At 59.7% G+C, this 15,808-nt stretch overlaps 2 protein-coding genes across 18 annotated transcripts in view; both read right to left on the bottom strand.

The window, feature by feature from the left end:
* FAAP100 (FA core complex associated protein 100) overlaps positions 1 to 9,274 on the bottom strand; it is a 12,631-nt gene extending 3,357 nt beyond the window's left edge. The window contains exons 1-7 of one of the 14 annotated variants that reach the window (XR_012426337.1): positions 9,052 to 9,274; positions 8,814 to 8,938; positions 7,135 to 8,090; positions 6,035 to 6,191; positions 4,170 to 5,095; positions 2,606 to 2,742; positions 860 to 976 (exon numbers count right to left, since the gene is read on the bottom strand). Coding sequence is in view for 13 of the 14 variants with exons in the window: in XM_005585240.4 (XP_005585297.3) it covers positions 860 to 976; positions 2,606 to 2,742; positions 3,756 to 4,525; positions 6,035 to 6,191; positions 7,135 to 8,090; positions 8,814 to 8,938; positions 9,052 to 9,216 (2,427 nt within the window). In the remaining variant the exon portion in view is untranslated. Of the gene's footprint in view, positions 1 to 859; positions 977 to 2,605; positions 2,743 to 3,755; positions 5,096 to 6,034; positions 6,192 to 7,134; positions 8,091 to 8,620; positions 8,939 to 9,051 lie in introns of all 14 variants that reach the window. The other 13 variants (XM_074020916.1, XM_015438957.4, XM_074020912.1 and 10 more) reach the window with 13 other exon arrangements.
* Positions 9,275 to 12,899: 3,625 nt separating this feature from the next.
* NPLOC4 (NPL4 homolog, ubiquitin recognition factor) overlaps positions 12,900 to 15,808 on the bottom strand; it is an 87,614-nt gene continuing 84,705 nt past the window's right edge. For all 4 annotated transcript variants that reach the window (XM_074020920.1, XM_045376493.2, XM_045376492.2 and 1 more), the window contains one exon: positions 12,900 to 15,430. In XM_074020920.1, the coding sequence (XP_073877021.1) occupies positions 15,273 to 15,430 (158 nt within the window). In that variant the 3' untranslated portion in view covers positions 12,900 to 15,272. The remainder of the gene's footprint in view (positions 15,431 to 15,808) is intronic.

Raw genomic sequence — 15,808 nt, forward strand, 5'->3', positions numbered from 1 at the left:
GAGCCACCTGGCGGGGCTGGGCAGAGTCACTGCTCGCAGAGGGGCCTCGTCTCCAAGCGTCACCACAGTGCCCACGGGAGTTGAGCTGGCATCAGGCCGCAGGCCCTGGGTCTCAGGGTTGGGGAGGCCTGGGCATGCACATTGATAAGCCCAGGTGGAGCCGAGGCAGGGACCACCCCTAACAAGAAACTCCAGAACCGGTTTCTAGGGTTGCTGCAGACCCACTGTGTGAGCCAAAGCTGTGCTACAGTCCTAGTGGATAGGTGTGACAGCTGCCCTGCCGAGGGCACAAGTTTAGACTTTAGCTTGGAACTTGGAGAGCTTCTTCTCAGATCTGGCAGCCGCTGGCCCAAGCTGGCTCTGGGCACAGCATGGAAGCAGCTATTCCTGTGCCAGGGAACCCCTGGGGCTGTGAGTGGGGGGAGCTGCAAACTCCACTCTCTTGGCAAAGACGTGGAGGCTCCCAGCACCTTGTTCTAGGATCCACGCCCAGACCACGGCCTCTCTATGCAGCCTCTGCCCAGCCAGAGAAGGGAGGAAACCCTGGGCTGACCTCGCAGGTCACAAATAGAAGCCCACTGGCCTCGTAGCCCGGGCAGTCCTTGCACTCACAGGTGCCCGGGGGTGACGGCACACCTGGGGAGCAGCACTGGCCTCCTGAGAGGGTCCACCTCATGCCTCTCATCGCCCACAGCCCCACTGCACAACACTGCACTCAGCGGCAGAGCAGGCTTGGATCTTCCTACAACTCCCGTGCAGGGAGCTGCAGACCCCGTGGCCAGCAGCTACAGGGTCCCATGCACGGACCTTAGCGAGCGACCCACAGATCCTGGCCGCCTTCCTGAGCGGGCCGACATACCTGCATGCGCCCGACAATGGCATGGTGCGCCCTGCAAATGTCGGCCAGAGAGGAGCTTTCCACTTGGATCTCCACTGCCTGGATGGGCCCGGCTGGGCAGAGGTCGGTCATGGCCACCTGCAACACAGGAGCCACCTCACTGCCTGCCTGTGGCACCCCCACCTGCCCGGGGGGCTCAGGCTACACAGAAGCCTCCCCAGCTGGCAGCACGTGAGGCCAACCCCCTGCCCTGGGCTGTCCTGTACCCTGAAGGAGGCAGAGCTCAGTACCCTAGTTTAACTTTTTCCACCTGAAGAATGAGCCACCAACCAGTGGCAGGAACCTGCTCTGCACCCAGATGTGTCAGGAAGACCCCGTCCCTCAGACCTGTGGAATTCACGCAGGGCCCTGAGCCAGACTGGGGCCTGCTCCAGGAGGAGGCCACTGCAGTGACATGCCTTGTGCACAACCTACATGTAGATCTTGCATGCCCCTTGGGGGGCCCAGGCCTGTCCCCCCACACCAGGCATCACAGATCACCTCTGGCAGCAGGGTTAGGGCATCGCTGTGGGCACTGGGAGTTGCTAGGCCTATCTATGGGACACCCACCTGTCCCTTAGGGAGGCTGGCCTGAGCTGAGCTGGACAACAAAGAATGGCAAGAACAGGCCAAGAGCCAGGAAACCAGGCTTATCCTCCACACGCCACACAGGAGGTGAGACGCCAGGGGCCTCGGGAGCCCAGAAAGGACACAGTCACCTGCAGCTCTCCCACAGGGGCTGTTAGCACCGACCTGCAGGGCCACCAGCAGACCCAGCATCCGGGCTGAAAGGGCCACGCAGTGGGCAGTCAAGGCACCCGAGGGCTGAGGCTCGATTCCAAGTGCAGACTCTGGGCCGGGCGTGGTGGCTCACGCCTGTAATCCCAGCACTCTGGGAGGCCGACACGGGCAGATCACCTGAGGTCAGGAGATCAAGACCATCCTGGCCAACATGGTGACACCCCCATCTCTACTAAAAATACAAAAATTAGCTGGGTGTGGTGGCGGGCGCCTGTAATCCCAGCTGTTCAGGAGGCTGAGGCAGGAGAATCGCTTGACCCCAGGAGGTGGAGATGGCAGTGAATCAAAATCGCGCCACTGCACTCCAGCCTGGCGACAAAGCGAGACTCCATCTCAAAAAAAAAAAAAACAAAACGAAAACGAAAACCAAAACCAAGTGCAGACTCTGAGCCCCAGGCAGCCTTGCCCATCCGCAGGGACACACGTGTCCTGGCAGCCCGGGCTACCCTGCAAGAGTCTCTGCTGGTGGGACGTGAGGGTGTGCTGGAGGTCATGAGTCTCTGGAAAGGTGTGCACAACAGGGGCTGTAGACCAGCAGTGCCATTCGCCATTCAGCGGCTTCCGCGACGGGTCTGGAGCCCTCTAGCAGTGCAGGGGGTTAACGGGGCTGCTGCTCCTGGGGTACGGGTGTTGCCAGCAGCACTGTGGAACCTGCTATGACTTCAGTACTGGACAGGGGAAGGGGGCCCTCATGGCGGACAGGGCTGGACAGGGCCAGTCCTCGGGGATCTGAGCTGCAAGGCCCTCCCCGCCTGAGTGGCGTCTGCTTGGCATGAGGGGAAATTGTCACATCATAGTCCTCTGGGGAGCTCGGGAGAAGGCTGCCAGGCCCCCGCCCAGGGTGAGGGGTCCTCCCGAGCTCCAGGCCAGGGGTCCCACCCCAAGAACTGCTGGTGCCGAGGCTCGTTTGCCTGAACCCCTGCTTGCCTCTCGGACGATGAGGTGAACGTCAGCGCCATCAGGGGCCACTCCCTGGATGGAAGACAGCGCTCGAGCCCTCACGATGTCCACAGCAGCATTCTCAGCAAGGAGCCACTGCAGGGTGGCACAGCACAGGGGCACACCTGGAGGGGAGGCACCAGCCAAGAGCTCAGCGGATCCTACCAGGTGGGCATCTGCACGGCTGCCCCAAAGTGCCCTTCCCAGAGCCATCTAAGCATCCCAGCCATCCACAGCCCCACCCTAAGCTGCGGCACGGCCAGCTGACTTAGAGAAAGGAAGGAGGCCGCTGCTCAACTCTCTCTGCTGAACAAGTCCTGCGATGGGTGGGGGCAGTTACAGTCTGTGGAAGGTGAAAACCCCACTTTGGGGGACCTGGCAATGCTCCTGGGGGCTGAGGTTGGGAGCAGGCAGCACCGCCCCGGCACCGGGCAGACACACCCCAGGGGATGGCTGCGGCTGCCCTCTCTGCACAAGCCCAAATCCAGAGACCATCCAAATACCCATCTGCGGTAGAATGGCGACATCTGCACCTGTGACAAAGGGTCTCACACGCACGGGGGAGCAAAGGACAGACACGAAGAAGGGACCGCACACTCCATTACGTGGAGCTCACAAACGCCTGATGAATGGTGCCGGGGCTTTGGGGTGAGTGCAGCTGACTCCCTCCCCGGGTGCCTGCGATATGAAGCTCACAGTTTGGCTCCTTTGTGACTCTGCTGTATGTAGGTTACGCTTCCATATATAGGTTTAAAAAACAAAACTGAAAAGAAATACATGGTGAGAGGGCCCCACATAAGGCCAGACCCCAACAGCGGACGGGATGCAGGCGAAGCTCATTTCCTGAGCAGAGCTCGCTGGGCTGGGGGGCCAGGCCGCCCCACAGGAGCAGCTGGGAGAAGGAGGAACAGCCCATGTCCACAGGCCCGAGGTGGGTGGGGTGGAGTGGCTCATGCAGGGAATCCCAGCATTCTGGGAGGCCCAAATGAGAAGATCACTTGAGGCCAGGAGCTCGAGGCTGCAGTGAGCCATGACTGTACCACTGTACTCCTGCCTGGGCAACACAGCAAGTTCCTGTCTCTTTAAGGAAAAAAAAAAAAATCCCCAAGGCTGAGCAAAGCCAATCAGTGCCACCAACCTGAGTGGCCGTCCTTCAAGGCAGCCCTGAGCAGCTCCGCTGACACTTTGATGGAAGCCACAGATGGGGGCAGGAACTCGGCCCGCAGGGAGGCGGGTCCTGCTGGCTGGCTGCCAGGCTCCCGACAAGTTTCCAGAAAAGTGGCCACGGGGTCGCGGGTGGGGCCCAGTGGGGAGGGGGCCCGTGTGTGTGGCGGGGCCAGGCCAGGGAAGCGCAGACATTGCAGCATGTCCACTGTGTGCCTGCTCAGGGGCAGGCAAACGCCCTCTTGCTCAGGCAGGACGTCGGAGGGGCACTCATCCAGAAAGGGGTCCTCAGAGTCCGAGGGGGCGAGGGCCCCGCCCACCACCTCCCTGAGACTGTAGAACAGCGTGCAGGACACGGTCACAGGCAGGTCGAGCCCGCCGTTCTCACCAGGGCCCAGGGGTAGCGTCACCTCCCGCCGAGCACCGGGGCCGAGCTGGTCCACGGGGATGGTGTAGGTGATGGCCGAGCAGGCCGAGTCCAGGTCAAGGGCACAGGAGCTGGTGAGCACCTGGATGCACAGGGTCCACCCCTGGTCCAGGCTGAAGCTGCTGCTGTTCTCTAGCACGCAGGTGGCCATGAGCATGTCCTGCGTCTGCAGGCGGCTCCAGGTGGTGCTGGTGGTGCAGGAGATGGGCCTGGGGCCCGCGCCGCTTGACAGCAGTGCACAGCTCACGTTCATGGCCTCGTTGAGGCTTGTCAGGGCCTTGTTCCGCTGGTCAACCGCTTTCTTTAGAAAAGACACTCTGCGAAAGACAGACATGACCCCCAGGAGAGGGGGGGACACCCACAGCGCCCGGTGCCACATCTTGACTCAGGCCCAGTAGGCACCAAACCTGGCTCCACAAGCACACAGTGGGGGTGGAGCCACACCACAGAGGGGGCTCCTGCTGCAGGAACATGTCTCTCCCGGTCCCACCCACATTGAGCCTCTCTGGAAGCTGCCTCAAGCCATCTGACCTCATCTCTCCTCTTGGGCTGCAGGAGGAAAGCGGACAGAGGATGGAGCTGGTGTTTGGGGGGCCTAGGCTGATCTGCCAGGTGCGAGAAGCCCACCACCCACATTTGGGCCACTCAGGGGCCAGGTGGTGCATCACCCCCGCCTCGGCTCCCCAGAATGTCCCTAGTGGGTCTCTTTTCTCCTTGCAGCCTTTACAGCGAAAGCCAGGAGGGTGGCAGGCACTACAGAAACAGCCCTCACCACAGGGACCTGGGGTGACAGGCCCCTCGCTCTCAGGACCCCAGTGGTCACGTGAGAGGTGCAGGGGATGCTGCATGCACGCAGCGTGTTCTCTCTGAACGTCCCGAGGCCAGTGCTGCGGGAGGAAAAGCACACTGGATCCTGCGCTGAGAGCAGGGAGGGTGAAGACTCAGCAGGGGATGTCTCCTGTGGCCCACTAGGGAGAAAGGGTGGGGTGCTGGGGGGCAGTCCTGGCTCATCTTCCAGAGGCAGCTGGGTAGCCTGTCACCAAACAGTGGGACGCCTGAGGCTCTCAAGATATCTTAAGAGGACAAGTAATGGCCGGGCGCGGTGGCTCATGCCTGTAATCCCAGCACTTTGAGAGGCCAAGGCAGGCAAATCACTTGAGCCCAGGAGTTTGAGACCAGCCTGGGCAACATGGTGAAATCCCATCTCTACTAAAAATACAAAAAGTACCTGGGCGTGGTGGATTACTCCTATAATCCCAACCACTCAGGAGGCTGAGGCAGGAGAATCACTTGAACCCGGGAGGCGGAGGTTGTAGTGAACAGTGATCGTACCACAGCACTCCAGCCTGGGTGACATTGAGTGAAATTCCCTCTCAAAAAAAGAGGCCAAGTAGAGTGCTGTGGCTCACGCCTATAATTCCAGCACTTTGGGAGGCTGAGGCAGGCGGATCACGAGGTCAGGAGATCGAGACCATCCTGGCTAACAAGGTGAAGCCTTGTCTCTACCAAAAAATAAAAAAAATTAGCTGGGCATGGTGGCGGGCACCTCTAGTCCCAGCTACTCGGGAGGCTGAGACAGGAGAATGGCGTGAACCCAGGAGGCGGAGCTTGCAGTGAGCCAAGATTGCGCCACTGCACTCCAGCCTGGGCAACAGTGCGAGACCCCATCTCAAAAAAAAAAAACAGAAAAAAAAAAGGCCAAGTAATGGCCTCTCCTGGACCATTGCCACCCGAGGACACCCAGACTCAGGACGACCCCACACAGAGATACTACCTCCCAAGGATGGCAGTGCCAGCCTCTGCCCGGCCCAAGCCAAACTGCTCACCTCTCAGAGATGTCGCCAATTCCAGACAGCAGCTCCTTAATTTTCCGGCCTGCACTCTCTGTGGTCATCCTGGCTGGGCCAGGAATCTCAGAGTCTAGGTCCAGGCTGCAGGTCATCAAGCGGCCTTTGGCGGACAGGGCCAGGAGCTTGGTGCCACCTGGTGACAGACACACAAGGGGCCTGGTCCGCAGACTGGGAGAGGCAAGCAGCGTGACACTCAGGTGTTTCCCCAGGCTCCAGGAAAGAAGTCGGAAGACAAGACCAGTGTCCAGTGAGGAAGAGAAGGTCCCGAGACAAAGGCGCTATCCCCACCCCGGGCTTCTGTCGGTGGCCCCGAGCCTTGCCATCTCTGACCCCGTCTGCAGCCCTCTCTTCCGCAGTGGAGACAGTCTGGTGTTTCCCTTCAAAGCCCTCCTCTCCTGCTGTGTATGTATTTTCCATGGCGAGATTTGTTAGCATGCTCACAATGTGAGCAGACTCAGGGAAATGCACTGGTTGGGGGTGTGTGGCTCTATTTCTCTCACCCCAACATTGGGCACACACAGCTAAAACCCTCTCTGGCTTTTTCTGTGGAAAACACAAAACTAGAATTCCACGATGCCATCTGCCTTCGGTCCAGAGCAGACTCACGGGCAGGCCACACACACAAAACTAGAATTCCACGGTGCCATCTGCCTTCGGTCCAGAGCAGACTCACGGGCAGGCCACACCATGACACGAGCAGGCGTTTGCAGCCTTTGGAAGAAAGGCGAGTCCGGAACAGACCTCCCTGGGCGGCTCGCCACATAAGACCTGCGGAGGAGGCACTTGTGGCCGACCCCCGAGTTTCCTCCGAGTCCACAGCCAGCAAGCAGCACACTCAGATCCTACCAGGCCCAGGGCCACACCCTAGACCCCAGAGGCAGAACAATGCATAGACCCACCACCAGCCCCTGCTTGACCTTGAGACAAGAAGGGAGTTAACCACTAGGCTGTATCAACACCTGTCAGCGTTGCGAAAGAACAAGCCCAGGAAAAGAAGGCGGCCTGATAGTAGCAGACAGCCAAAAAGGACGCTCCACCCTGGGCTCCCATCTTTCATTTTAGACAGCAGCTCATACCTTCATGCGTCCTGGGAGAGGCGGACAGAGAGACGACACTGCAGATGTTCAGGCTGGCTGGGCACAGCATGGGGGGCAGGCCTCCCGGGCCTTCTTCGGGCTGCTCGGGGCCCAGCGGGGTGCTTCCCCGAGACAGATCCACCACACAGAGATCAGAAGGGGTGCTGTGGTACACGCGGCCACCCCCGCCACAGGCAGCGCAGAGCACGGGGCCTGGGAGGCAGTACTCCCGCAGCTCGGGCACCAGCTTCCCAGACTCATCCCAGCTGGCCTTGATGGCCAGCATCCGGCCATGGTGACCAAGGGCCACCAGGCAGTCAGAGTGCACATCCTCGTCAGGCAGAAAATTCTCTGCAGCTTCTGCAGCCTGTGGCTCTGTCTTCAAGGCCCCTATGAAGATGACAGGCTCCTCCAGGTGATGGAGGATCTTGACAAGGGCATTTGGGTCACCAGGGGCTGACCTGGAGGTGACCAGGGCCTTCAGGATCACACAGCAGAGCTGGCCATCAGGGAGACCACAGAGGACCACAGGTGACTGCAGGAGGGTGGCATCAGCTCCAAAGAGGAGCCCGAAGAGGGCGTCCTCCAGCGTGAAGCCCCCAGGGCCCCCAAGGAGGTCACGCGGCACCCTGGAGCCTGACGGTGACACACAGCATAGCACTGGAAGGAAGTGGGGGTCTGCAGGCTTTCCTGGGACCCCGGCTGGGGGGGCGTAGGTGGACAGCTCCACCTCACCGATCTGGCCTCCTGGCCGGGGGTCCTCCCCAGGACAGGGCTGCTCAAACAGCTGCATCTTCCACCGGGCGGGGCCCTGCACCAGGGTGACCAGCACACTGTCCAGCACGGTGAACGCGCACAGCGCAGCATCGGGAAGGATGCAGGCATCGGGGTCCACAGGGATCACAGGGGAAGGCTGGTCACCGTCCTCGCTGTCCCTGTCATCCCGGCTTGTAGACCTTTGAGAACAAGGGATGCATTGGTCAGGCCTGGGCAGGGTGGGATTCCCACGTTCTCTTCACCATAACCTGGCATGGAGCAGTCTGGCTCAGGGGTCCCCGCAGTGACCCTCAAGGCCCTCAGCAGTCCATCTGCCACATGGCCTCCCACCTTCCCCACGGAGGACACGCTTGACAGGAAGTATCAGACATTCAAAAGCAGCTTGAACGGACACCCCTCAGCACAGAACCGTCCGGCTGAGGTCCGGGTTGCAAAGTGCACAGGCTGCCCCCCCTGTACAGCCTGGGCCGCGGTCAGCAGCTGCCGGCTCTGCACTGAAGACAGGCCTGGCTGCTCGGAGCTCGCTTCCTTCCGACCCAGATGGTTTCCACCGATCACTGGCTCCGGGTCACGGTGCCTTTGCTGTCTCCTCCCTCTAATAAACACCCAACCTCGGGGGCGTGTCTCACCAGACAGCACCGGGCCACCAGGGCCCAAAGGACAGGATCCCGCACCCCGAAGTAGGCTTAACCATGTGAACCCCACTTACTAAGGACTGTGAGCAAGATACTTGCAGCAAGAGTGCTGGGGGCAGGGGCTCCAGATATGGGCGGGGATGGCGGCCAAGGCTCAGAGCTGGTGGCAGCCCGGGTCCCCAAGAGCGAGGAGGTGCGGCTGCTCGCTCTGAAGCAGTCCGGGGGCAGCAGGAGCGTGCGGGAGGGAGGCCGCGGGCCCGCCCTCACCTGCTCCTGCCCGGGTGGTCCAGCGACAGGCAGTAAAGGCCCCTCCGGGCGCACAGCGCGTACAGCAACCTGCGCGGCGCCAGCAGCTCCAGGTGCCACACCTGGTCCGGGAACCGGAACGCCGCCTGCGGACCGGGGCGCGGGTCAGGCCGAGGCGACGCGCGGGCCCGCGGTCTTCATTTTCACAGGAACCGCCGCCCCCGCCCGGCCCCTCCCGCCCCCGCGGGCCGGCGCTCACGGTCAGCAGCCCGCCCTCCTGGTCGTACACGTAGACGAGCTCGCTGCCGGTGGACAGGAAGACCTCCGCCTCGTGGTACAGCACGCGGGGCTTGCCCGCCGCCAGGCCCCCGAGGGGACAGCAGAAGCCCGCCAGGTAGCGGACCCGCGGCGCAGCGCTGGCCATCGTGAGCGCGGGCCGGTCAGGGTGAAGAGCCCCGGCCGCGCGGCGGCGGCTCCGCCTCGGAGCGCTTTACGGCAGCCCGCTGTGCGGCGCGACCTCCGCCGTAAAGCGGTCGGCGGTGCCGGGGGCGGGCGGGAAAGGCCGCGCTGCGCTCCTCTGGCTTTTGCGTAAACCCCTTGATTCTCTGGGTTCTCGGAGAGCCCCTGAGTCCTGCCGGAGCGCACTCCAGCCGGGGACGGGGTGGGGCAGCGCCGGCTCTTGTCATCCTAGCGATGGATCTCTGCCCTGTGCTCCGTGAGCCGCCCCCCAGGGGCCCCCACGTTCAGGGCCCAGCGGCGTGAGCCTGCTTAGGTGGAAGTGCGTTCCCTCCCTCCGTGGTTGAACACGTGGGGACGGGGAGTACACCACGGGTTGGGAGCAAAGGACAAGAAAATGACTGTGAGACAGGGCAAGACACCTCCACCCTCTCCCTCCGGGCAGCTCTCCACTTCCTCCAGGAGAGAAGTACTGACCAGAGGGACGCCCGTGGAGGGGCCTGCGATGACACCTCCTCCACGCCCGGAAGAGAGCGGAAACCAGGGACACCGCTGACAAGTAAATGACCAAGGAACCCCACCCCCGGTCCGCCTCCCTCCGTTTAAGAAGCCAATCTGAAGACCGCTAAGGCCAGACACTCTTGAGGGAGAGTCTACGGGCAGGGCTGCAAAACAGGGCTTGGAAGTTGGGCAGACATCGTGGAGTCCGGGTGCATCTGCCGGAGCACAAAGCACCACGTGCAGACGTCCTGACCGCCCCCCCTTTGAGTTTGGGGTGGGGACTGACCCCAGGACAACGGGGATGTCTGATTCTGGGTGTTAGGATAGACAGACTCAGGTGCGGCACCTGGAGTCAGTTCCCCGATCCTCTCTGTCGCCAGGGCTGCTCTGAAGGTGTTTGGGCTGGAAATGCTGTCTTTGATGCTGGGGAGTGGGGAGAGGAGGGCCAGGGGCATCCCATTTGGCCTTCAGAGTCAGGAAGTGCAGATGCCGCATCGTTTTGTGAATTTCCTCACAGGGATCCTCCCCGGTCTTCTGACCGAATTTCCCCCACAGGGGAGCCTCTGCCGGTCTTCTGACTGCTAGTTTTAACCCTCTGAAGCCTCTTGAGTCGCTCGCTCGCTCACACACACCAACTCCCATCCAGTCCTCCCAGGCCGTCTCTTCCATATGGATGGAAACATGCCAAGACCGTCCTAGAGGAAATGATCACGATCACGTGGAGGAGGAAAGAACGTGGGAGGAGGCCCGGTAAACCAGCAGCCTCACCCGGCGGTTTACTCCGCTGCCCACTCCATTCTGCTCCGGGGGCTGGCAGGCTCTTGGCCCCACGCCAAGCCCAGCTCCTATCTGCAACAAGATTTATGATCAATGGTCATGTGGGGGACCTTAAGCATGGATCCCAGGGGAAAGGGGGTGAGTTGGACACCAGCAAAGGGCTCAAGGCCGGCTCTCCATCAGCTGCTGGGCTGTGCTGTGCCCCACCTATACTTGGCGAAGGGTGATGAGGGCTGAGGCAACCTCTCTGCTGTGGGTGTGGAAGATACACACACTCCTAGCGGAAGCCTTTGACACAGCAGAGCACACCGCTGGACACTGTCTCTATGCCCAACCTGTAGGTGGTATCATCTCCCTAAGCACAAATTATATGAAGGAGTCAATTTGGAAGGTCAGACTGAGAAGAGAGAAACCATGAAGCTTCAGGCTGTGCTGAGGGTGAGGAGGGCTGGGCTTTGAGGGACCTCTCCTCAGAGCAGCACAGCCCAATAAGAACACAGCAGGAGGTGGAGCAGGGACCCAGGAACCTGAGTTTGCCCCTTTTTTTTTTTTTTTTTTTTTTGCAGTGGTGCAATCTCGGCTCACTGCAGCCTCAACACCCCAGGCTCAAGCCAACCTCCTGCCTCAGCCTCCCGATTAGCTGGGACTATAGGTGCACACCACCACGCCAGGCTTTTTCTATTGTTTAATAGAAACAGGGTTTTGCCATGTTGGCCAGGCTGGTCTCCAACCCTGGGCTTTTCTATTTCTAAGCAGTACGATTTGCTTGATTTCGTGGGGGATTGGCATCCAGAACCATTTTTAAATTTTTTTAAATTTTTTGAGACAGAGTCTCACTCTGTTGTCCAGGTTGGAAAGCAGTGGCATAATCTTGGCTCGCTGCAACCTCTGCCTCCTGGGTTCAAGCAATTCTCCTACCTTGGCCTCCCAAGTAGCTGGGATTACAGGCGCACACACATCACCACACTAATATTTTGTATTTTTAGTGGAGATGGGGTTTCACCATGTTGACCAGGCTGGTCTTGAATTCCCGACCTCAAGTGATCTGCCAGCCTTGGCCTCCCAAAAGTGGTGGGATTATAGGCATGAACCGCTGCATCCAGCATTTTTTTTTTTTCTTTTGAGACAGTCTTGCTCTGTTGCCCAGGCTGGAGTGTGCGGTGGCACAATCTCGGCTCACTGCAACCTCTGCCCCCCAGGGTTCAACTGATCCTCCAGCCTAGGCCTCCCGAGTAGCTGGGATTATAGGTGTGCACCACCATGTCCAGTTTTTGTATTTTTAGGAGAGACAGGGTTTCACCATGTTGGCCAGAACTCCTGATCTCAGGTGATCCACCCGCCTCGGCCTCCCAGAGTGCTGGGATTACAGGTGTGAGCCACTGTGCCCAGCGTTTATCTTTACATAGAACCAGAGAGGATGAAAGCACCAAGGATTTTCACTGGCTCTCACACAGACTGCCATGACCAGGTACTGGCTCCCTGCATGGCCCAGGCTGCTGCTGCACTTGCGCTTTCTCTGATGCAACCTCCCCGAGCCTCCCCACCTCAGCATTTTTTTTTTTTCAGACAAGGTCTCACCCTGTGGCCCAGGCTAGAGTTGCGATCACAGCTCGCTGCAGCCTCGACCTCCTGGGCCCAAGTGATCCCAGGAGCTGTGGGGAATTGAGTGAACTGCACTGTGTTGAAGGTGCAGGATTGGAGGCCGGATGCTGGGGGCCCACCCTCTCACTGCTGGAGTGCAGAAGCCAGGACCCCTTGGTAACTGCCCTGTGGCCTGCTTCACCCCAAGACCCCCCTTCAGAAAATAGGTTTTAGTAACTGCTCAAGTCAGCAATGAGTCACTGGCCAAAGGACAAAGTGGTGCTGAACGGTGGCTGCCAGGGCTCCTACCTGAGGCTCAGAGAGCACTTGTTCTAGACGCTTTCTATTGTCACAGGAAAGACAGCTCAAGCAGCACAGGCGTGTCACCCCCAGGCCTCACTCCTTGCTGCACTTGTGCAGCCTGGGCTTCCTGGGCTTTGTCCTTCACCTGCTGTTTGGTCACATGTACCTGTCCACAAAGCAGTGACTCGGGAGCAGCTGCGGGGCTGACAGGTGGGGCAGATGCAGAAGAGGCACCCAAGGGCGGCCGGGCTGTCAAACACTGATGCACTCTCCTCCTCCTCCTAGATGTTAACACTTCAAGAAACTTATCGAGGAGTCAAGGTTGGGAGGGACTGGCTGGGGAAGTAGAATCCCCATCTTTAAATGGTCCATGCACATACACACGCGTAAGACGGTGATATCTTGGGGACAAGTTATCAAATCCCCACACAGTGAGCAGATGCCAGACAACAGTTGAGTGCGCCGGAAGGACACACTAAGACCAGGCCGTTGCTTCAGGCGCTTTTATTAGGTTCCACTGCAGGGCTGGGGTCAATGTAATGCAAATCCAAGCCCAGTGATGCACACCTGTGAGCCGAAACAGAGCCGAAGCAGGAGCACCTGTGCCCCACGAGCAGCCTGGTTAGAAGAGACCAGGGCCAGGCCCCACCTCCTCTCTGGGCCAGGAGACTGGCAGCCGCTGTGTTCACCTGGGCAGGTGTGCACCCAGTCACCCCCACTGGGTTATGGTGCTGGTAGCATGAGAGGGTGTGTCCACACCAAGGGCAGGTGAAGATGCGAGGTGGGGCTGAGACCTCCCTCCCACAACGGGAGGTGGCTGAGCCTCCCAGGGCCTGAACTCTTATAGCAGGGCTCACCCCCAAGCCTGTATGCTTAGCTCTGACTCTCTTTGGACAATAAAATAAAGTGCATTACTGAACAAAGAGTAACTCAAAACCAGAAGCAGACAAATCGCCAATGTTTTTTCTTTAGCTGAAAGACAAAAGAAAACATGAATGATGTGAATGCCGGAATTTCAGAGTGAGGGAAATGCTGGTGGAGGACAATGGAAACTAGAATAGCATGGCAGATAAGGATGAGCAAGTGGGAGAGGAGGAACTGGCAACGCGGCTGTCTCTAGAAGTCCGTGTTGTCCAGCTCCTGCCCAGTGGTGGGGACGGCCTTGGACTCACAGGGAAGCAATGCAGGAAGCCTTGGCCACCTAGGCTCACAGCTGATCTCAGGACCAGAGACAGCAGAGGACAAAACTTCAGCGTGACAGCTGCTAGGAGGGAGAGCAGACAGCCCACAGTGGCCAAGCTGGGAGTTGCACCCGCAGCAGTCCGCTTCAACCAGGCTCCTCTCCACCCCTCCAGACCCTCCACGACAGCTCTGCCATGCCAGACCCAACCCAACTGGCCCCTGGTCCCAAGAGCAGATGAGCTGCTTGGGCTTTCCACTTGGTGTCCCATGCCAGGCGGACCTGGAGGTGCCAGCCACAGTCCTGACCACTTCAGAAGCCAACAGGCAAGTGTTCTCTGTTCATAGTGCCAAGAATGTGGGAGGGTCACATGGGCTTACCCCCCAAGATGGACACAGAAGTCCAGCAGTCTGTAGCTGGGCCAGCCTCTCCCGTGGGTGCAGAGCAACCCAAATGTGGCCATCATTAAGGCAAAGAAGCATCGAGATGCCCACCACTCCCCAGGTAAGAGCCGTGCCCCGGCCTGGCCACAGACGATCGCAGAGCCCACAGAGCGCACACACACAGGACCCCACCAGGTGCTGTTCCAGATCGCCCAGGCTCCCTCCATTGGTACACTATCAATTGTGCAGTGCCCCAGAGAGGTCCCAGATGGCCCTCACAAGAGGCACAGCCCCTAACACCCTCAGCCAGGCAGTGCAGTGGGATGAAGCAGCGTATTGGGGAGGGCCAGAGCATCAACACCGGCGACCCAGCTCTCCCACCCAGGCCATCGCAGGGCAGCCTCAGGGCAGGCGCCACCACTGCTCCTGCTCAGCCCGCAGTATCTGCAGCTGCTGCAGCTGTGTGGCTTGGTAGAAAAGTCTCAGGCACTGAGGTTTACTTCAAGGGAGAACTGACTGGTACCCCCGTCCACACTCATCACCCTGGACACAACCTCGGGGGCTTCACTAAAGGAGGGAAAGATGTGGAAACTAGTCTCTCTCACTCCCCTTTTGTGCAGTTTTTATCTTAAAAAAAAATAAATAAAAGTCTTCTGGGCAGGAATTACTGATAACTGTTATTATAACCAATGCAGACTTTAAAATCCCACCTGGACATCGGGTGAGAGGAGGAGGGCAGGCAGCAAACCGACCTGCAGACCTGCAGAGGGGAGCTGTGTCCAGGGCCACGGCATCCCCCCCAAACAGCTCCCGGCAGAGGAAAGTGGCCCTCACAGGCAGGGTGTCTGCCACCAAGCAGTCCGACCAGGGGCAACCAAGAGCTCCCAGCCAGAAAAACGCGGGGGGCGGGGAGGCCAAACAAAAAGCATTGAAAGGAAGGAAAAGGCTGGGTGGTGGCAGCATCAGCCCCTCCCTATGCTCCCCAATTGCAGGTGCCGTATAGAGGTGAGAGGTCCTTCCAACACAGTGGGGGGCTTGTCAACAGGATTAGGCATGAGGGGCCGCTCTGCGTTTCCAGTCTGGGACTGCACTCAGCGTGCAGAATACCAGCCGTGGCACCCGCTCTCCAAGGAGGAACGTGCTGAGAAGCTTCAGTGGGTCAGGGAGCCCAGGACAGCCAGCCCTTGTCCCTCCAGGGCTGCCCACTGTGGGGCAGTTATAGGGAACACACTGAGCAACGCTTCTGGCTTCAGGAAGGGCTGGGCTGGGCCCGGTCCTAGCCAGCAGAGGGCAGGCACCCTAGGTCCTGGGGAGGCTGCACATCTCGCAGTGGCCCGTGCCTGGCTGGTTCATGAACGTGCAGTGCTGACAGGCCCACATGGCCGCAGTGGCCGTGTGTGTGGAGCCCCCGACGGCGCCGTACTCGTGGAGACCTGGGAGCTGCACGCCAACTGTGCCTGCAGGGTGGGAGAGAAATGAGCACTCATCGTTTCTGGCCCACCAGAGACCTCCAGAGTGTGGGCACAGGGACAGGGGCAGGCAGCTGAGAGCTCCCCACCCTCCACCTCCCACCCCGTGCTGGTCCTGCCCACGCAGCACTCCCACCACAGACACGTTTTGAAGTCCTTAATGCCCTTGGCTGTGACAGACTCAGAAAAATGCCTCCTGCACCACGGGGATTAACAGGGAGCCTGTGCTTGCTGGTTCCTTTTTGTTGCAGAGGGTGCCTCTCCTTGTGAATAATAATTCCCTGGGAGATATGCATTTGGGTTATTTCCAGCTTTTTTTTTTTTTTCCCCTGAGATAGGCTCTTACTCTGTCACTCAGGCTGGAGT

Source organism: Macaca fascicularis, chromosome 16, assembly GCF_037993035.2.
Source record: "Macaca fascicularis isolate 582-1 chromosome 16, T2T-MFA8v1.1".
Lineage (NCBI taxonomy): Eukaryota > Metazoa > Chordata > Mammalia > Primates > Cercopithecidae > Macaca > Macaca fascicularis.